Source organism: Taeniopygia guttata, chromosome 14 (genome assembly GCF_048771995.1).
Source record: "Taeniopygia guttata chromosome 14, bTaeGut7.mat, whole genome shotgun sequence".
Lineage (NCBI taxonomy): Eukaryota > Metazoa > Chordata > Aves > Passeriformes > Estrildidae > Taeniopygia > Taeniopygia guttata.
Genome location: NC_133039.1, coordinates 15,123,515 through 15,144,857, shown reverse-complemented (window position 1 = coordinate 15,144,857; position 21,343 = coordinate 15,123,515). Strand labels below are relative to the sequence as shown.

The 21,343-nt window shown below is 56.2% G+C and overlaps 1 protein-coding gene across 1 annotated transcript; it reads right to left on the bottom strand.

The window, feature by feature from the left end:
• Positions 1-1,529: 1,529 nt before the first annotated feature.
• On the bottom strand, positions 1,530-19,669 carry PRR35 (proline rich 35). The gene is made up of 3 exons (XM_072935760.1): positions 19,416-19,669; positions 6,198-7,906; positions 1,530-5,224 (listed from the first exon to the last, which is right to left on the bottom strand). The coding sequence occupies exons 1-3, from the start codon at positions 19,632-19,634 to the stop codon at positions 4,306-4,308; spliced, it is 2,847 nt and encodes a 948-aa protein (XP_072791861.1). The 5' UTR covers positions 19,635-19,669; the 3' UTR covers positions 1,530-4,305.
• Between the last annotated feature and the right edge of the window lie 1,674 nt (positions 19,670-21,343).

The following is a 21,343-nucleotide window of genomic DNA, read 5'->3' as shown; positions in this document are numbered from 1 at the left end:
AGGAACCTTGGAATCTGGTTCCTTCCACTGCCTTGCCTGAGATAAGCCTTCCCTCAGGGTTTGTTTATTAGGAAACTTCCCTCCCTCCCAATCCCTGAGCTCTCCCTTGCTCTTGAAGCTGGAGGAGAAGGAATACTTGAGCAGGATCAGCTGTACCCACCTGGGGTTAGAAACTCATAAAAGTTGTGCAGCTCCATTGACCAGGAGCTGCTGGGCTCTGAGCTGTGCCAGGGACCTGCTGTGACCCCATATCCCCCCAGCCCAAGGAGCAGGGGGGCTGCTGCCTCAGCAGGGCAGGGGAGGATTTTGGCTGGGTCCTCCATCTGTTGATTGGGAGTGGGCTTGGATGGCAGGAAAATAGGGGGGACATGCAAATAGGGGGAGTTTGGCCAACCATGGAAAGATGGCTATCGGGTGGGCCTGTAAAGGGTGGGTGATGGCTCCTATCAGATGCCTTTAGGGTGACTGTGTAATGGGTCCTGTGCTGCAGTGGGCTGAGGGCCCTGGGGGTGCAGATTGCAACCTGGATAAGCCACCCTTGTAGTTCAACTCCCATCCATTATTTAAATGCAAGGGTAAATGCTTTCATCTTTTCAATTGGAATGGTGCCACCAGCTCAGCCACCTCCCTGGTGGCCTGCAGGCAAGAGTCCCTGGGGAGGGGACTGCCTTGGACAGCCATGGCAGGGCAGAAAGGGGAGCCATCCCCTCTGTGGGGTGCTGCCAGCACCCCTGGGCTGCAAAGGCTGATGGACAGGGTGGAACTGGGGACACGGGATAGGACCGTGCACACTCTCTCTGCTCTTCCCTGCACCAGAACTCAGAGTCTGGTTTTGTGGTCCCAAAGTCCAGCCATAGTGGGTTGTGAAGAAGACAGAAAGAAAAGGCCATGTGTGTGTGCAGAGACTTCTGCAGGAGCATGGACGGTTGTGACAGGACAAGGGGAATGACCTCAAACTGAAAGAGAGCAGGTTTAGATTACAGCTTAGAAACAAATCCTTCCCAGTGAGGGTGGTGAAGGCTTGGCACAAGTTGCCTAAAGAACTGGGAACAGGTTGCCCCATCCCTGGAAGTGTCCAAGGCCAGGTTGGACAGGGCTTGGAGCAACCTGGAATAGTGGAAGGTGTCCCTGTTCATGGTAGGGGGTGGAAAGAGATGAGGTTTGGTGTTCCTTCTGACTCCAGCCGTTCTGGAATTCTGGGATCCTATGAATTAGGGCACTCATGGCTGCTGTGAGGACATATCTCAGCCTGATTTCTGCTGTCAGATGTAGTGGGCAACCCCTCTCCCTATCACAGGACAAGCCAGTGGGATCCTGGTGTTGATCCAGCAGAATGAAAGAGTCAAAACCCACCCAAGTGAACACAAGCCACACTCAGCCAGTGTCAACATCTGGCCACATCCTGCTGGTGGCTCACCTGGCACCTCAGAAACAGAGGTTCTGTGATAGGAACTGTGGCATGAGACTCCTGCAGGATCCAGCCAGAGCAGGCAGAACTCCCAGGAAAGAACAAAGCAGCCAGCAGCAACTCCCACTCGGAGGTTTTCCCTTTAATGGTTTGGTTTTTGTTTTGTACATTCGTAAAACTGTGAACAATAAATACTGTGTGATCGGCCCCCAGCTTCCACTTGCCCCCCCAGCTTTCTGCAGAGGTGAGGGACACAGTGAGTGACACAGGGAGGTGCCCAGCTCACACCACGGGCACCACAGAGCAGGGCAGAATCCAGCTCTGACAGCAGGATGGAATCTGGGGACAGAGAGGTGACAGTGTGCAGGCAACATCTCAGCTAAAAAGGGGTGAAAGGCAGCATGGCCTGGTGATCTGGACATGGATCTCCTGCTGAAGCTCAGGGCTGATGGTCCCAGAGCTCAGCTACCCCTCTGGTGTCCTGGACCTCCAAGGTGCCCACGTTCAGATGGGGATCTGCTAAAAAATACTGGATGATGCTTGGAACTGGGAGGAAATGTGGTTTCCAGTCAGGCAGAAAAACCTACATGACTTGTTCCTCAGAGGAGGTAAAGGCCTGGAAAGCTGTCAGGGGAAAATGGGATTCCAACTTCCTGGCTATGCCTGTGGGTTTCCTGCTGTGATTGGGGTGAAGTCCAGGCATGGAAGAAGAGAAGGTGAGTGGGGAGAGTAGGGGCTCCTGAGATATGGGAGCAGGGAGTGGCTGTCAGGGGGAGTATGGATGCCAGGGTAGTGAGGGAGCTGGGGTGAGGAGGTGACAGCAGGGCATGAGGTGACAGAGGGGCACAGGGTGGCACAGAGAGACAGGGAGGCTGTTGGGGGAGGATAACGTGAGCAAGGTGCTTGATGTGGAGGGTCTGCTGTGCTGATGTTGTTCTGGCATCCAGAGATGATAGCACAATTCACACCCAGAAAGGCTGGCAATGCCACCTCCCTGGGCTCTGGGATTGAGGAACTTCCACCCAGGTTCTGGGGTCTGTTCTGGTGGGGTTTTCTCACCTTCTCTCGTGGGACCAAGGCCATGCTGGCAAGCAGCAGGACATGGCCCATCAGGAAGGTCTGGAGCTGGCTCAAAAGGGCTACACTGCTGAGCTGAGCATCTCTCCTTCTGAATGTCCCCCTCTCCCCACCCCACACTTTCCTTCAGAGAGAAAAGACCAATAGCCCCACAAGGGCCCTGTGCCCTTAGCAAATTCTTGCAGTGAGAAATAAACCCCTTTGGTGATGTGGAAGCTTTGTCCAGAGAGCAATCAGGTGAGAAGAGCCAACTCTTCATGTTGTCTGGGTCCATCAAAGCACCTGGGAGTCCCAGGTCCCACATGGGGCTTTGCCTTCTTCAGCCACCACAGTGGAATTGTCCTCTTTGGGCCCAGAGTGTGTAAAGCTCCTGGGATGTGCTGTGTAGATCCTTTATTTGTGGCTTTTCCACTGTCCTCTTTGTCCTGCCTTCCTGGCCCCCATCCCAGCACTTCCCATTTCAAGAAACAAGCCACCAAGCTGGTGAAGGCCTGGGTGCTAACAGAACACCCCACCATGTCCTGAATACAAAGAGTGGATGGGAGAGGAATGCTTTTCCAGGAGAGCACTGCAGGGAGGGACTCCAAGAGTTCCTGGCCCAGGGCATCCTGAGCCAAACCAGGTGTTTGTCACAAGGGTGCTGGGGACAGGGATGTGTGACTGCCCTGCAGTGGGTCCCAGTCTGCCCCACAGAGTCAGGAGCCCTCAGTGCACACAGTGAGCACAGTGCTGATCCCACCAGCAGTAGGCACCTGCCTGAGTGGTTTGATCTCCAGTGCTCTGACTCAGGGCTGTTTGCTCAGAATTGTTCCAGCTTGGGACAGGCCAAGTTTGTCCCTTCACAGTTGTTTAGGGGGTTTGTGTCCCTTGAGCTCTGTGGTTCACAGCACCATCCTTCTCACCCATTTCACTGTCCCATGTTTCAGCATTTGGGGGATTAGGACTAGTGGGCAGGAGCTCCTGGGAGCTGAACTCTGCAGGGTCGGGGTCTTGGTGAGGAACATGCATCACATCTGCATGGGGGGAGAGGGAGGGAAGGTCCTTTCTGTGTGAAGGCAAAAGGAGGACCAGGACACTGGATGGTCAGTAGACAGGAGCAAGTCCCCACAGCCCAGCAGCAGCAAACGGCCCGGAGAACAGAGCTCAGGAGCCAGGTGTGGAGCTGGCAAGGTGGCTCCTGTACTGCACTTGTTACTGTGACTGGCAGCATGTTCCTGTCTCCACAGTGCAGAAAACTCTTGGCCTCTGGGCCAAGCCAGCTGGCCATCTGGTTCCTGGCTGTGATCCTCCAGCCTCTGTGGGACAAAGCCGCTGTGTCTTTGCTCTGTACAAGGTGACAGCCACGGTCTGTTTGAGCACAACCTGGACCAAGGCTTGGCCCTCGGTAGTCCTTCCCCTGTCTACAGATCGTGGGAACTGGGTTGCAAATGTCCCTGAGCGTCCCCGATGAGAGGGCTGGGTGAGCCTTTTGATGAAAACTTGGTGCTTTTGGCAGTTTTCTCTTGGTGCTTTTAGCAGTTTTCTCTTGGTGCCTGCTGGTGACTCCCCTTTCTAAGGGAGTTCCAGGATTGGGGTGCTGAGGCTGGGAGCATGCAGAGCCCAGCAGCACTGTCCGTGACACACTGGGGAGCACAGGGACTGGATCTTTACACCTGGTGGATTCATCCAGGGGAGCTGCTGGAACCCCACACAACGTGGTCCCAGCCAGGCAACGGTGGAGCTTTCATCCACGGCGAAGAGGAGGAGTGGAGAGGTGGGACACTGGGAAGGTGAAGCATGAGGTGGTCAGTGAGATCCAGGAGCTGTTGAGCGAGGTGAACTTAGGGGTCAGCATGCAGAGGGCTGTGGACACACACGGCATCGGTGTCGCCGGGGAGGCTGCAGGACAGGGAGCGCTGCACGGCCCGGCAGCCCAGGGGCCCGTCCTCGGCGCTGGCCGGGAGCTGCGGGCCCTGCGTGCTGCTGGACCTGCTGTCGCAGCAGAGCAGCACGCTGGAGTCTGCCTCGCACTTGGTGGTGCGGCTGTAGTAGGGCTCCATGACGTGGTGCAGCTCCAGGGGCACGCTGAGGGGCAGCACCTCTGCCTTGATCACAGCACCCAGAGGGGCCTCGGAGGAGGCTGCCCGCAGGCTCTCAGAGCGGCTCATCTTGATCAGCAGGTCAATGGTTTTGTTCTCAGCCTCGAGAAGGCAGTTGGGCAGCCCCTCCTCATCTCCAGCCTCCCCAGTGGCCGCACATTTGCTGAGGGGCCCTTGGTCTTTGCCATGAAGCTTCTCACTTCCCAGGCTTATGTTGCAGGGCTCCTTCTTGGCCTGCTGGATCTTCTCCAGACCTTCGGAGGATCTCTTCACTGACAGGTCCAGTGGCCCCTCGTGGGGTTTAGCAGCTTTCTCCAGTGCCTGGTGGATGTGGTAGAGTTCTCTTCGGATTTTGACCAGCTGGTCCCTCAGCTCTTTTTGCCCAGGGTTGTCCTCCTTTGCCAGATCAGACAGTTTCTTCTCCACCTCTTGGTACTCCTCCAAGGTTTTGGACAGGTCTCCGATAAGCATGGTTGTGGCCTCAGGGCCTGTCACGGCAGAAGTCTCTTGGGGTCGGCTCTGCTTGCAGAGGCCATGGTCCACAGGGGGAAGGACTTCAGTGTCAATGCCCCCCTCTGGTTCCTCAGGCTGGCCTGTGAGGACATCCGAGTGCCAGTGGTCCAGGGCCTTGGGGATGTGGCCAGGGTTGGCCCTTGGACCACTGCAGAGAAGAAGTGGATACAATCAGTAGGGGAAAAGACAGGAAAATCCTCGTGCTTATGTCCAGGGCCAGCATTACCAGACTAGCCAGGTTTCCTCCACTGGCTGCTGCCAGCGTGAGACCCTTCCAGGAAGGGCTTTGGTCAGAGCAGGCAGAGCCCTGGCGAGACCTGCTCCTGGAGCTGTTTTCCCAGAGGAAGCTGGATCCTGACACACACTATTTCATGGTGCTGAGAAAGGGAGAGGCCAGCCTGGGGAGATGGTGCTGATCCCACCTCAGCTACCCAGCCAGGATTCCCCCTCTTCTTGGAGAACTGGAGAATGTTGGTGGAAATGACTGTCCCACAGCCCTGAAGGCCCAATTACAGGGAATCTGTCCGGCCAGCCTGAGGGCACGGAAGGGGCAAGTGGAGATAGAAAACCACTGAGATCTCCACAGAAACCTCCTCTGGGTGTCAAAGCAGTGGGTTTACTGTGACATTTTTCTTGGAGCCACAGCTGGACTTGCACAACCAGGGGAGGAACAGAAATTCTGTTTAAAGGAGCTGTGCACAGTTCTAGCCCCAGGTAAAAGGAAGTGTTTGGAAACGTGGCCCTCCTTCTGGGCTTTGAAACCAGAAGGTGAATCAAAGGAATGCAAATGTGTATGTTTAAAAATAGACAACGATTGCTCCAGCAAACCTGGGATATCTGGGGATACAAGAGGTGCTTTCCTGGTGCCTGGGAAGCACAGGTCCACCCCACACAGACCATATAGATCAGGGCAAGGCAAGGCACAGCAAGTGTGACAGAGCCCAGGTGCTCGGCTGCACTTGGGGACTTTGGAGGCCCTGGAGGGCAGGGAACTCTGCTTGGATGGGCACTGGTGTGGCCCACCAGCCTGAGGAGTGCCCAGCTCCCTGGGACTCATCCCATGGATTAGTGGGGGGAACAGAGAAACAACAGGATATGGAGATAAACAGTAGCAACCTTACCTGCTCTGGTAGCTGAGCTTCCCAGGCATCATCCTTTCGGGTCCTATCAAATCCAGCCCATTGGCAGGGAACTTCCTCTTCAGCGGGTTTCTTGGAGGGCTGCTGGTCTCCAGACAGGTCACCACTGGCAACTCTGTCTTCCTGACACTGCTGGGAGTGAAAGCGCCATCTTTCATCCCCACCACAGTTTGGTAGATGTCAGTGGCTGACTTCTTGCGTAGGTTGCTGAGGCCCAAAGCTGGGTTGCTCTCCTTCTCCTGGGACAGCCATTTCTCTTCTTCTTCCTGCCCAGCCATGGCAGAGTGGCCGAGCTCGGAGCCTGGCTCCTCCCGGATGCCCTTAGACCAAGGAAAGCCTGTCTTCAGCACGGGAACTTTCAGCAGCCCGGGTTTGTTTGGCTCACTGGAGGGTTTGTTTTGGGGTGGTGTGGGCATGACCGAGCCCACCAGCTGCTGGGGGTCTGGCTTGCTGGAGGACATCTTGCTCTCCGTGGAGCCAAAGGTGTGCTCGAAGAGCAGGGGGTAGTAGAAGCGAGGGAGGAAGGCTGAGCGCTCGGGGCTCTGCAGAGGCTGGAAGTGGGAGGCATGGGGGTGCATCAGCTGGGCTGTGGAGGCCAGGAAGGGCAGCTGAGCCAAGTGAGGGTGTGTTGTCGTGCTGTTGGCCATGGTGGGGCTCAGGTAGGAGAAGAGACTGGGGTTCAAAGGGTAGTTAATACCCAGCAGTGAGAGGTTCAGGCCCTGAGGTTCGTGGTAGTCACTGTAAGCTGGAGGGGGGTAGCACGGGATAATGTTGCTGTCGGTACAAGGTGGGGATACCTCAGGTGTGTTCCTCCTTTGCCCATTTGCCACCAGTTTCCACTGCTCCATCAAGATCCCACCGCTGGCCAGGCATTTCTTTGGCACTTTGCAATGCTTTGGCTTTGCATCTAGGTCAGGGGAGGCCATTTCCCTGCTCTTCATGACATGGTTCTTGAGGGAGAAGACATCTGTGATGATGAAGTCGGGCTCCACCTCCTTGCAAGGCTTGCTGTCCCTCTTGTTCTTGAAGCCAAAGACCAAAGTGTTCACTTCTGGTTCAGCTGGGTCACCTTGGCAACCTGGCTCTTCATTTCTCTCTTTCTTCTCCCCTGCATCCATCTCCCTCAGCAGACCAGCAACATCCTCCTCTTCCTCCTGGAACTGGCCACCTTCCTCACCAGCCCCTTCAGCAGGCAGAATCTCCACCCCTGTCACGGGCTTCTCCTCGTGGCCATCCCTGCTGGGGACCTTGGCCCGGGCGGAGCCTCCCGGGGTGGCCGTGGGGTCGCAGGTGTCCCGCTGGTCCCGCCGCCCGCGCAGGCGGGAGCTGTCCGCCTGCAGCAGCCGCAGCTCCGGGTGCAGCAGGTTGCCCTTTTTGTAGGGCCAGTCGGACTCGATGAGGAGGGACAGGGAGTTCTTGCACAGGCTGTACTTCATGTGGTTGTAGAGGTGGGACTTCTCCATGCAGGTGAAGGGACACTGGAAGCATTTGTAATTGTAGGGTTTGCCCCATGGCCTTGGGATGTAGTGAGGCTTCTTCGGCTTCCTCTCCTTGTGCTTGTAGACTGAGGTCAGTTTGCAGCCCCCGTCGTCCTTGGACATGGTGGAGGCTGCCTGGAGATGGCTCTTGGTGGGAATGGAGGGGCACGGCAGGTGAACCTTCCCACGCCTCTCTGGGAAGCACGATGTGCTCTGGAAGAGGGACAGCATGGAGGTGGTGAGCTGTGCCTGCAGCTCCCAGGGAGATGGCTCTGCTCTGTGGGCACCTCCTGGCCCCAGAGAGTGGAGCTTCAGAGAGCAGAGCTTCTGGGAGATCAGTATGGAGCTCCCAGGTTTGAGATTTAAACCCAGGCTGGATGGAATTTTTGATGGAATTTTTGCCCAAACCCTGCAGGTATGCCTGTATACACTGATCCCATTATCAACCCTCTACTTTCAAACCACCCCAGAGGAAAAGGAAAACAAGCACTATTAAAGGCGTTGGAGCTAAACCACCTCAAACTGACATTGAGGTGCCCAGGTGACCTGCCTGGCCAGCCAGAGCCTCTCTGGGGCAGCCCCAGCCCAGGTCAGGGACCATTTCCCTGCTGAGGGCAGGGGATAAAAGAAAAAAGATTCAGCAGCTCCAATACCATGCGGGTCACGGACTCATTTGGCTTTGCCATCTCCTGGGGTACAGCAGTGCCAGAGCCTACCAAGGTGCTCAAAGCTCTGGCACCAAACTGATACGTTTGATACCTGCAACCCTGCATGTGAATGTGTGATCCAGGAGCAAAGAGGGCAGTGGGATGGATGGACTGGTTGGGACAGGCTGCAGACTGAGTGCCTGAAACCTGGTGTTACTGCTGGAAAAGCAGTCCAGCCTCCCAGTCCCCGTGGGACTGACACTGTGCTGTGACAGAACAGGGATAATCTGGCCTGGAAAACCAGTCCAGGCTAAACTGCACATCCCCCACTTCCAGTGGTGCCAAGAGCAAAATGTCCAGGCAATGTCCCCTGCGGGACACTGACACTGGGTTGCCCCCTCTGTGCTTCCCACCACAACCTCCCTGGGGACTGCAGTCTCATGCCTCTCCCACAGCCTGGCTCCCACCAGCTCCGAGATGGGCAGGGGGCACAGCTCCCCCACCCCTCATCTCGCAGAGGAGCCAGACTGCAGACACCACAGTCATGAAATTGGGCTCCTTCACAGATGGCCAAGCAGTCACAAGGCACCCAACACTGATGCAAATGCCTGTGTCACCCCTCCAGATGCTTCTTTGCTCTGGAGGGATTTGTCAGCTTCTCCTGGGGAGAGCAGCAAATTTGAGGGCTCATTCTGTGTGTCTGGGGCTCATTTCTCAGGGGCCAAACCCTTCCTCCATGTATCAGGTCCCAGGGCAGAGCTCTGCCCCAGAGACTCTGCAGCCAGGCTGGTGTGGAAATGCAGCACCCAGAAAGGGAAAGGCCAGAAGCAGCTCCATATTGGCACCAATGTGGCAGCTGGAGCCATTTGGGGAAAAAATCTGCTCCCTGGCTTCTGGGAGGAAGGAGACAAGATTTGGAGGATGAGATGGGAAACAGCGTGTGTCTCTGCAGCTTTGGACAGCTGGGACAGGGAGTTGCCTGGGGGCAGACCCAAGCAGTGGCTCAAGAACCTGACAGCGCCTGCAATGGGCCCTGCTCCCCAGTGGCCTGGAGTGTGCCCAGCCATAGCCCACACCCTTCTGCACATGGTCTGTGGGGCTGGGGGGGACCATTGCAGTTCCCAAGGCAGGGGGATCGGCACAGCAGTGCCAAGGGGCTGGGATCAGAGTGGGATGGACAGGGAAGGAGATTCTGCAGCAGCACCACACCAGAGAATGGACTGCCACGTGGCCCTGTGGTAGTGCCCACCTCCCACGGCTGGATGGCATTCCTGCTGATCCCCTTGGTGACCCCACATCTTGGGGCTGGCCTCTTGCCCTGCAGCCCCATGACCCCGTGCTTTTTTCCCTAATCAACTTGCTCGAGGTTCCCAGGGATGCTCTGGCTGCAGCCTGCAATACCAGTGGCCCTGGGGGTGACAGTCCTGTGGGGCAGTCCCACCAGCCCCATGCCCAGGCAGTGGCTGTGCTGGGCTGAAGTGGGTACCCATACTCTGGTACCCACTCTCCTCACCAGGGGCACCTAGGGGCATCCCCTTCCCCTGGTGAGAGCATTTGTGTGATAGAATTACCAGCATAGAACCCTTCCAAATTTTTTTCTGAGGTTTGACATCAAACAGCAGAGTATCTCCCACCTGCCATGCGAGCAGGGAGTGAGCCATACTCATACATACATACATACATACAGGGGCAGGCTGAGCTGTAGGCAGAGCTGGGGGACAACCTCTGTATGCCCATGTTGTGGGCTGAGCTGGTACTTGGCTCTGACACTAAGATCTGCTCATGCAGAAAATAGGCAAAAACGTCCCTGTGTAACGAAGCCGCGTCCCCTGGGATGTGCAGGGAGCCCCGGGGTGCCTGCCTGACCTGCAGCAGCCCAGGCTGATTTCTCCCATCACAGTGGGATGTGCGGGCAGAGCTTGGGGCCTCCTGCCTGCAGGTTCACCTCAGCACTCACAGCCTGCCCGCGGGGACACGCTTGTCCTTCAGCCCTCAGCCACGCTGTGTGTGTGTCACGCCTGTGAGCAGCGAGAGCTGCACACACGCCGCGCTGCCCGGGGAGCAGCAGGGATGCAGCAGCAGCTGGGCAGGATGGGCCCCTCCGAGCATCACTCCCTGTCTCCAGCCACTGAGTCTGGGGTGCCCTGAGCATCCTGACCTGCTTGTCCCTGGTCCCCTGCCCCTTGTCACCCTGCTAGAGGGCAAGAAACCAAGGGTGGCGGAGTGGGGAGCCGGGCGTCTCGGCCCTGCTGCGATGCACGTCGCCTGCTTGCAGGTCAGTTGAACAAACATTTGCTGTTTATATGCCAGAGGCAGATTAAATCTTTGCTGGAAGACTGGAACTGGTTGTTCCATTCCTGCACACCTGATCCTCCTCCTCCAAGGCTGCTGCACGTTTGCTCCCCTCCTGTGCCCGGTGGTGCAGAGGATGGCAGAGAGATGTCCCGTGTAGGGACAGACAGCTTGGCTGCTTCCACATCCTTAACGCTACGGAGAGGAAGAGCAAGGGAGGAAAAGGGGAAAGAGCAAAAAGGAAGAATGGGAGAGAGTGGGGAAGCGCCCTGCGTGTGAGGCAGGCAGGCTCCGGCCGAGCAGAGGCATCCCCAGAGCCGGCGCAGGCCCTGCGGAGCTGGGAGACAGGCGTTGTGGCTCCTGGTTGCTGAGCAGTTCCCGCACCAGCAGATCTTCGTGGTCTGCTGAGTCTCTCTCTGCCACAACACATTATTTCCAGTGGGCTGTTAGCTGCGGCGGCGGAGCCGTGCCCGGGGGCAGCGCGCAGCGGGGACTGCGCACCTGTGCATGGGAATTGCACATCCCTGCTCTGCTCCCCGGGCCTGCCGAGGGGAGAGGGGCACGCTCCCATGGAGGGAGCCAGGCGGCAAGGGGAGGAGAAAGGGAAGGGGAGACAAAGGGAAGGAAGGCGAGAGAGATGCCCATGAAAGAGATCTGCAGTTCCTGGTGCTCCAGTACTTAAAAAATGCCAGCCTGATCTCCAGGGGTAGGGGTGCAGGAAAGGGCACACAGCCATTGGGGCAGCTGAGCCACAGCACCTCAGTTGTCCACCCAGCTCACATCTCGAATAACAGCCAAAACTCCATTTCCAGGATGTAGGACAAGCATCTATGGTATTGTTCCAATTTTCCTAATCCATCAGCCATCCCAGCAGACCAGGTGCCACAGAATGAAGCACAAAGAATGCACATCCCCATTCTGAATCTGCAGGAGCTTCTCTGGAAGCTGTGGAAATGTTTGAAGCATGCTGCAGCAGGGAGTTCTTGGCACACCACCCAGAGCTTCATCTTCCAGCTTGTCTCCACAGGTCTCATTTAATGCCCCCTAATTCTTTCACTGGTAGAAGCAGCAACCACGGTCCCTGTCCACCCTCCAGACACATGGTTCACCACCACACTCCTGCTTCACCATCTCCTTTCCAGGCTGAAGCTGGACACAGGGCCAAGCCCTTCCAGATCTCATCCCCTTCCCTCAGCCTGCTTCTGGTGTGTGGCAGCGCTTGCAGGAAGGGGCTCGGTCCAGTGGGTTTCCTGCCCCAATACAAACCCTCTCCACCCGTAGGTGGGCATGGGAACTTGCTCTGATCTACTTTTGCAGACTCCTAAGAGCTTTTCTGACTGGAACAAAGACCCCATCTCTCAAACTGATGTCCTTTCTTTGCTGCTGACCTCCAAGTGCTCCAGTGCTGACTGGGAGGCTGCCAGCGAACTGCAACGCTCCCATGGAAATTGGCTGCCCTCAACCTTTCCCAGATGGCTGTAGGACATAGCATGGAGAAATGGGCTCAGGAAAGGCACTGAAGTTCTTCTCCAGTCAGTGTTGTTGTGATGAACCTCCTCCCTTGCACCTCGTCCTGCAGCTGAAGATTCCTGTGGTCTCCTACAAGCTGGTCCTACCCTCCACAGGTGCTATTCATTGGTGGTGCCCTGCACACCCAGAACCAACTACAGGATAACTCTTCCCTGCTCCTACATCCACCAGGTGCTTCCTTCCAGGCTGCCCAGGCCACTCCTTTCCCAGGGCTCAGCATCACTCCAGCCTGTGTGGCCCTGGCATTGCTGTTTGCCATCAAACAGCATTGCAATCCATTTTCATAGATTTCTTCTTGTGCCTAGAAGATTCCCACCTCATGAGACATTTTTGAGTCACATTCAGGGATCTCTTTTTAAATTCCACCCCATCACTTAGTGACCCTAGTGAATAGATAAAGACAGATCTAGAAATTCATATAGCAACAGAGGTTGATGTCAGTTCTTTGTTAGGCTTACACTTTTGCTATGGGTAGTATTAGCATGTGTTTCTTTAGCCAGAATGAAGAACGGGATGCAAAACTTTCTTCAGGTTGACCTTAGTCAAGAGCTATGTCCAACTGCTCTTTTTAAACCGTCTGTTTCAGCCTCCTTTTGAGACAAAAATGAGTGCTGCCTGTGTAAAAATCAACTCACATTCCCAGGTACAACAGAATTTCCCCGAATTATTCTGCAGATCATGAGGGAAACCAGAAGAAATCTATGAAAATGGGATGCATTGCTCTGGTGCCTATGCCAGGACAGAGCAGTGTGGAGCAGAAGGATTGCCCTTTGACGGGATCTCCCACCAACCCCGCACACCTTCCTGCTCCTGCCATAGCTGGACTCTGCCTTTCTGGAGATTCCCGTGGGGTTTTATCCCGTTTGTTGTCCCCAGCGCCGTGGCCGGAGCAGGCAGGCAGCGCTGCGGCAGCCACCGATCAATGCAGGCCACTTTGCCCACACTGCAGCTCCTGCCGCAGGGGCTGCTCCACTATTAGCGGCTCTCGGCTCCCTTTTCGTTTTCATAGCCCGGAGTGGTGTGATTTGAGCTTTTAAGCGTTTATCGGAGCTGGGATGAAGGCAATTGGCCATGGCAAAGCAGCGGGCACGGCAAGAGGAGGGAAGGGTGGCTGGGAGCTCTGCCCATGCCCAGCCTCACCCTGTACAGCCGCTGTGTGAGGGACTGAGGCCATCCCACCACTTCTGCCTCTGGCTCCCTACTTCAGCAGCTTTGAAACTATTCCCACCTCGAGCTGTGCCTTTCTCCAACTTGATCTCAATTATTGCACCAAAATCTCTTCTCTTCCCAAAACCACATCTCCAGAAGGGCTGAGGTTTCCTGTCTCCTCCAAACAGTCAATCTGCCCACCCACCACATCTTCGTGTCCAAGGCTAGAGGCTGTGGCATGCATCCTGTAGCTCAGAGGGTTCTTCATCACCACTGCTGCGTCCCCATACGTGGGCTGACCAAACCATGTGTTTCACACCCCAGGGGCAAGACAAAGTCAGGGTCGTGGTCTATAAATCTGACAGCATTTGGATTCCCAGCCTTTGGGTTTCCAGCGTTTGGAGGGATCTGGAGTTTCTGGTTGGGAAAGCTTAGCTCTTCACAGGTGGATTTTGGTGAGACCCAAAGCCCAGTCCAGCCATGGGGTGGGTCCATCTCTGTGAGCATTGCTGCCTTTGGATGTGCAAGTTGCCTGGCATCTCCTGACCTTAGGGTGTCCTGCAGCCAGGTGATGCACATGCTTCCTGTAGTCACAGCACCTCCACATGTAGCTTTCCCTCATTTTGTGTCAAATCTTCTCCCAGTTATGCACTTCCTCAAGAAGTGTTGCTATGTCTCTGACCTCTCCTCCAGCCTCCACCCACAAAAATTTGCCCTGAAGGCTCCCTGTGGCAACCCCAACACCCCGTGAAAAGCATTCAACCAAGTGGCAATGGGCTGGAGTCATCATTGTCTGCCTGTGACACTCACAGCACAACTCACAGACTCCTTGAGAGATGAGATCAGGGCATCACAGCCTCCAGGCTACTCTCCAGAGACCTGAGGGTCCCCCACCGCAAGAGGCTTTCCTCCCACAGCCTTTCCTGCTGCGAGCCCTTCAGGGGAAGAGGCAGGTCCTGGTGAGGAGATACCAGACTGTCTCTCCACATTATATCAACCACCCACAAAGCTTCTGCCTCGGCCCCACTGTGGGAGCTTCCTGCATCGTCCTCCACCTCCACTCTGCCTGCTAATGGAGCCTCAGGAGACCACAGGCTTCCAGCCATGGAACCAGCAGCTCACTGGCAAAATGATCTCCAAACTTGTGAAGACAACATCAGTGTCCGAATGAAACTGCAGCTGGGTAGTGGGAAAGGTGTCTGTGCAGCTCAGGAGGATCAACAGTGTGGTGGGCATGCAGGGATGTGCAGAGGAGGTGGTGTCCAGGTTGCCATGGTGAGCATGGGGAAATGATGGACAGCTGGAGAGAACCTGGGGGGCTTAAGAAGTGTGTGCAGCTAGAATAGGAATGTAGGTCCCGCCATCCTTTGTGCTAAATTCTCTGTCATGCATGTCATGCATGGGGTTTTCCTGTTTCCAGAAAAAATTCCATAGCTTCTTCCAGTTTCTATGACCTCTGAAATTCCTTTCCCCACTTACAAGTTTCTCCTTCTCGTTCTGGAGAAGGAGATGGAGCCAAGGATGGATCCCACTGCCTGTGACCACCTGCACGGGGAGATTCCCTTTCAGCCCTCCATCTGGAGGACCTCTGGGGATGGTGCCAATCTCCAGAAGCCCTTTCTGGTCACTGGCACCTGTCCCCTCTCTATGCTGTGGCACACCAGCAGCAGGCTAAGACGGGCAATGTGGGGCTCAACTCTGCTCTGATTACCAAAATCCACTTCTCCCGCCCAGCACAGACCAAACCACATGAGTGTCCTCAGTGTGGACACGGAGGTTAGATCTGCTCTCTGCCCACACGAGCACAGATCCCCAGGCTGGCTATGGACAAGGCTCCACCTCCTCTGCCACCTCCTCCCCTGCAAAGTAATGAGCTCTGTCATACACTGAGGTGCATTTAGTCACCCCTTGACCAACTCGAAGGCTCCTGAGGCTCCCCAAACTTCTACAGCCCAGTTCCTCATACTAGAAATGTTCTCATCCACTTTATATTTATCCTTGGACAGTTCACGTTCCATAAATGCCCTGGGGATGGGAATTATAAAAAAGGAAGGAGATGTCCTCTGCTTTGCTTTTCCTGGCTTGGCAGAGCCCAGCTCTTTTTGTGTCTCCTAAGACACACCAAAGATGGCCAAAGGTTCCCATATTGATACAGCCTTGCTCACACCCCAAGCTCTCTCCCACCTGCTGCTCTTGTATTTGCTGCTCAGGTGTCCTGCTCCACCAAATCCCTCTCCATCTTCCCACCAGAAGATGCAGTTCTTGCAGTTGCAAGAAGATGCACCTTCTTGCAGTTCAAATCTACCCCTTATCCTCTGGGGACAGGAACAGGGAGTCTTCAACCCTCCTCTGCCTGTCCCCCTCCTGCCCTGCAGCCCAGGCCTCTCCTGCTCCTGGAGGTGTCCATTGCTGTGTCCTCACTTCTCCTTTGCTGCAGGAGAGGAGCTTCACACAAGGACATCCCAGGCATTTCCCTCACCCTTCCCTGTCCCTGTTCTTCCTGCTATCTTCAGAGCCTTTCCCATCCTCTCCTCTTTTGGTCCAGCTCCTGGCAGTCAAGATTCTGGCTCTTCTCATGTCTTGGATGTGGCTCCTTTCCTCCAAAGCTGCTTTTTAGCTCATTTCCCAGGACATGCCCTGCTGCAGGGGGCTACTGCATCCCAAATGCAGGACTTTGCCATTCCCTTTCTCCAGCTAGGAGCTGCACCTTGAACAGCTCATTGGGTCTGGCAATCTGGCCAGTTTTTGACCCACCTTGTCTTTACATTTCCAGTTTGGCCATGAGGACACTGCAGGAGACCACGTCAGGGGCCATGCTAAGGTTAAACAGGATCTTTCTCTCTCCCTCCCCTGTTTTGGCAGCCAGTCCTCTCCTCACAGTGGGCAGTTGTGCTGCTCTGGCAAGATTTGCCCTCAATAAATTCACCCTGGCACCTTCTTGCCATCCTTAAAGATGGAAAGGACTTCACAGAGAGCTCAAAGGTGTCCCAGAGACCAAGATTACTTCTGACTCACTCTGGGTGCTCCTTGATGGGTCTGAGCTGTGTGTGCTGCAGGGCCAGGGGCCGTTGTGTCCCTGCAGGAACCTCTGCACATCTCAGCAGAGACTGGGATGGAGCTAGCAGTGCCCACAGCTGGTCCCCCTGGGGCTTTCTCACTTGGGTCAGTGTCCCCAGGGGCTTGCAAAGCAGAGCATTGCTGATGGCAGCCTCCCAGCCCTCATTTGGGGTGACCCCACAGAGCCAAGGAGCTTTGCTCAGTGCACCCTCAGTCCAGACCTGCCAGCTCCCCTCTGTCACTCCGTCCCTGCCTCGCTCCTGAGGGACTCTCCTGCCAGCCCAGGTGGGCAGGGGAGGGCAGGAAAGGGGACCACAGGTCACAGACCTTGCACAGCACCCCCCTTTGTTCTCTTGGCTGGGATATTGTTCTCCCAGGGTAATCCCAAAGGTCCTCCTTCCCCTGAGTCAGCAGCCATGGGGAGGGTGGTGGGGACCAACAGGAGCCTGGCTTGCCAAAAGCAGTTCAGACCTAGAAAAAGCTTCAATGAGCACAGGACAGGTCTCTTTTTAGCCAAAGCATGGCCGAGATGTGGCCATGATTCCAACCCTCCTAGGAAAGGGGGGTTACAACGCTGCTGCAATGCTGGGGCCTCTCCCAGGAGGACGTGGGCTTATCCCTGCTCCTCCTGCCACTCCTAGCACTGGCTCCAGCCAGCTGCTTTGGGATGGAGGCATTTAAATCATGGCAAGGTCCAACGAGCTACCAAGGAGCTGCCACCTGGGAAAGACTTGTTATGTTTAAGGTTAAAGCAAATAAAATAAACTGGGAAAGGGGGCTTGATATGCTGTGTGCAGTTTTGTGACCACATCCATGAAATCCAGCCCACTGTAAAATCCATTTCAAAATGGTCCTAAATAGGAACATTCCCTGCTTCTCCCTCCCCATCCTTAGGTGAGCACAAACAATTCCACCTGCTAAATAAAAATCTAAAGGGGAAAGGGTTCAACACTGTTTGGGAGAGCTTGGGAACAGCAGGGAAATTGCAGAGCAGAAAATCTGGTTGGGGTGGGCTCCAGGGAATGTAGGGGAGCTCTGCCAGGCAGAAGCCTTCTCACAGGGATGGGACACCCAGCACACAAGGACTTCCAGAAGCCCTTCAGGAGAGGAACTGAGATTGTTCCTGGTCCAGCAGAGAGGAGGGAGGAGACTGCTCCAGAGGGACACAGCACATCAGGCAGCACATCACACCCTGAGCACATCAGATCTCTTTGCAGCCACTTTGCAGGCAGATTTCTCTCCAAAACATGTCGTTATTCATGTTTATTTTTATTGTTATAGACCTATATTGTATATCATTATATACAATTATTATTGTATTTATTCTTGGTCAGGAACCCCTGCAGTGCTGTGGGCTGACCCGTGGGCACCTCTCTACCTTCTGCCTGGTACTTGGTGGTGGTGTTTAGTTGGGCTTTTAATGCAGGTTAAGGGTGGTGCTGCCTGCTGGGGTCCTCCCTGTGTTTCCAGCTCCGTTGCACCCCAAAACTGGGCTGAGCTGCTCATCCCCTGGCCCCGCAGCAGCGTAGGCAGCGCTGGGCTGCAGCCGAGCGGGCCGGGAGCACTCGGTCCCCAAATTGCCCATCTCGGTCTGTACCGGCCAGGGATGACCAGGAGGAGTAAGGAGGGCCCGAGGCAAAGCCACCGGGAGGAGGCAGGGATGTGATTAGCGGGGAGGAAGCGGGGGTGCAGCTCGTTAACCCGTGCTGTGCCGCAGGGGAGCGCCCTGACAGCCCCCGGGATGCCTGTGCAGGGAAGGGGGTCTGTCTTCACCCCCCTTCCCAACAGCGCTCCCCCACTGCCTCTGGGTGGGACTCGGAAATTCCTTGGGATCTCCAGAAGACCTAAGGGAATGGGGGGTGACACATCCACAACCTCCTGTCCCGGAGGGGAACCGAAATCCTGGTCATGGAGGAGGAGTGAAAGCAGGACTGCAGCACCCAGTGGGCACCAGAAAATTCTCCCTGTGCCAGTCCCAGGGTTTCCCACCACCCTGATGCACAGCTGGACCTCACAGACCTGATTCCCTTACCTTTTTTTCAAGAAGCCCCTGACTGCTGTGGACTGTTCTTTCTTATGTGACCTTTTGATTTAATTGCCAAAATTCCTACAAACACCCATTCCCTGGCGTGAGGAAGTATAGTCCTAGCTGACACCATTAAGCGTCTCAGTAACTCACCTCCTCTGGCAATTCAACAGCTCAGTTTAGTTTTCATTTCCTTTAAGAAGGATTTAGAGGGGAAAAAATATGGATAACAAGTATAATACTGTCTTACTGTTAATTTTCCCCCTTTCCCTGGTTTGTATTTTTTTTCATAATTGCAAATCCACATCATATCTCCAAACCTGCAGAAAACCATTGATCTTTTTGATTATTACCCAAACTTGGAGAGGTAAATATGTTAAAATTAACCTACCCTCTGTGCCCTCCCAACCTGCTCTCCCTCTGTTCCCTTTTCCTGATGTATCCTTTCATTTTTCAGTGGGGAAACCAGTCACACCTCTGCAGTCACCACACGGTCACGGGGAAAGCATCCAAAATCCTCCACAAACTTTCTATTGTCAGGGACTCGCGTGAGCAGCTCCCCGGTGAAGGCAGTCGGACGTGTCATTAGGAGAGCAACCCAAGCAGAAAGGCCCCATATGACCTCCCCGGTGCTGAATGCCTTTAATAATCAGGAGTTGCACGGCTTGCAAAGAGACCGGCGAGCGGGATCAAAGAGCATCACTTGGGAGCAGTCGCTCCCTGCTCCCAGCGGGTTTGCACATCCCCGCTCCGGGTCCCGGCTCCTTCTCCCGGCACAGCCGCTGCCTGTGGCGTGGCACAGGCTCCCCTGGGCGCCGCCAGATGCCCGGGAATTTATTTGGGAGAGTGCAAAACTGGCAGGAGCAGGCAGCTTTTAACATGGGGTTGTTTTCCGCTCCGGGTCCTCGGTGGGTTTTGTTCCCTGCCCAGACCCGCAGGGATTCCCTCTGCTGCCTCCAGCACCGTCCACCCTCCGCCCACCCCATCCCTCCCCAAAACAGATGGAAATGTCAGGACTTACAGCTCGGCCCCCGTCCCGGCTGGGTCCCTGCTGAGGGCCGGGGGGCTGCGGGGAGCCTGCGGGAGCGGGGCGAGGGCTGTCCCCCCGCTCTGGGACCCAGCGCCCCCAAACCCCGCCGAGGCAGGGGGCAGGTGATGTCCGGAGCCACTCCTGAGCATTGACAGGGCTGTTTGCAGGAAACATCAAACTCGGGAACAGAAGCTCCAGCCCAGGAGTCATCGCCCCCGCCGTCCCTCCCCACCCTCTTGCTTGGTCTCATTTGTACCGATTTGCCCCGCAGGCTTCGCGCTGATTTGCCGCGTCCCTGGCAGGGCTTCGACCGGGGAGGGGGAGCGGGAGCCAGACGGGAGCGGATGGGGGGAGCAGCCGTGGGGAGGGTGCTGGGGACCAACAGGAGCCTGGCTTGCCAAAAGCAGCTCAGACCTAGAAAAAGCTTTAATGTGCACAGACGGAGCAGGCTGGAAGCAAAACCAGCTGGGCTGGAAGAGAACGTGCTCGGCAAGAGGCTGGTTTGGGGCTGGGTGCGTGCGTGGCTCCGGGCTGGCTCCTTGCTCCAGCCCTCTGCCCCCAGAGGGAAGGCAGAGAAGGGAGGGGAAGGCTACATTTAAAAATTCCCCTTCCAACATCAACTTTTCGTATCGACGAGTGATGGGCAGGATGCCAGCCTGGTTTTCTCCGGAATTAATGATTTACCCGCTCCCGCCACCACCCTCGCCCTGACATCTCCTGCACCACATCTCCGGCTCAAGATCCCCCTCTATGCCACGAGATGGGTCCTCTGGAGCTCGGACAGTCCCATCATCATCCTCACCCTGTGCCCACCCTGGAGCCGATACTGTCAATGCCATGTCATGCCCACCCTAGTGCCTTGTGTGGGCTGAGCACCATCACCCGTGGAGAGAGACAGAAGCCTCAGTGGGGGTGGTTCAGAGCTTGGGTGCTCCCCTTGCCCCTTTCAGGTCGTTTTCTCCTAGAAGTGAATCCCAGACCATCCGGTTGGGGTGTCTGGCACCCACCAGGCTGTTTGCCCTGGTTGGGAGAACTGTGGGAAGCTTTATCCCAAGCATCTCCTCACAAGATGTTAAATCCAGTCCAGACATCTGCATTGTGCTATCCCTGCATGGCACGGTTTAATGCAATTCCTTAAAATCGGACCTTTCCAAAACCTCCTGATGCTCTGGGCCAGCAGATCCCTTTGTGGCCAAGAGAGGACACCCTGTGTCCCCCCTCACCTTGTCCTACCAGCTCCATGTCCTCGGTGGATTATTTCTCAGGGCAGTGGTGTCGGTGCTGAAGCACTGGATGCAGCACTGGGCACAGCATGGTGGGGACCCCCCGGCTCTGCACCCCCGGTGCATGAGGGGGCCCCGGCTCTGCTCTGTCCCCGGAGGGTGGCAGGGACACAGCCCTTGCCGGGCTCTCCGCAGGCAGCCGGCCCCGATCTGCCGTGGCACAGGGCCACCTGCGCTGGCTGCCCGTGCCATCTGCGAGGGGCGGGGGTCAGCCAGCAGGGGACAATGGGCTGGGGGCAGCACGGCTGCCTCGCCCCGTCCGAGGGGATGCCACTGCATCCCGGACGGGGGAAGAGGAGGGGATGGGAGCAGCCCCTCCCAGGTTCCTCCTGGGATCTGCTGCCGTGGGGCTTGCGAGGACATTCCTGAGCCTTTAGTGGGGACAGCGGGCTCCCCGGCTGGGCCGGCAGGCTGCAGCGTCCACTCCTGCTGCCTCTGGGTGTCCCTGGTGCAGGGACGCAGAGATGGATCCCGGGTGGGTCTTTGGGGGTGTCTTGAATCCGGACTCCCTTGCACTGGGCTCGTGGCTGAGCATGGGGACGTCCCGTCCCCTCCTGCCCAAGGGTGTCCCAAGGGGAGCAGCCAAAGGACCCGTTGGCAGAGAGATGTCTCTGTCCTCCTGCTCACGCTGGTGGC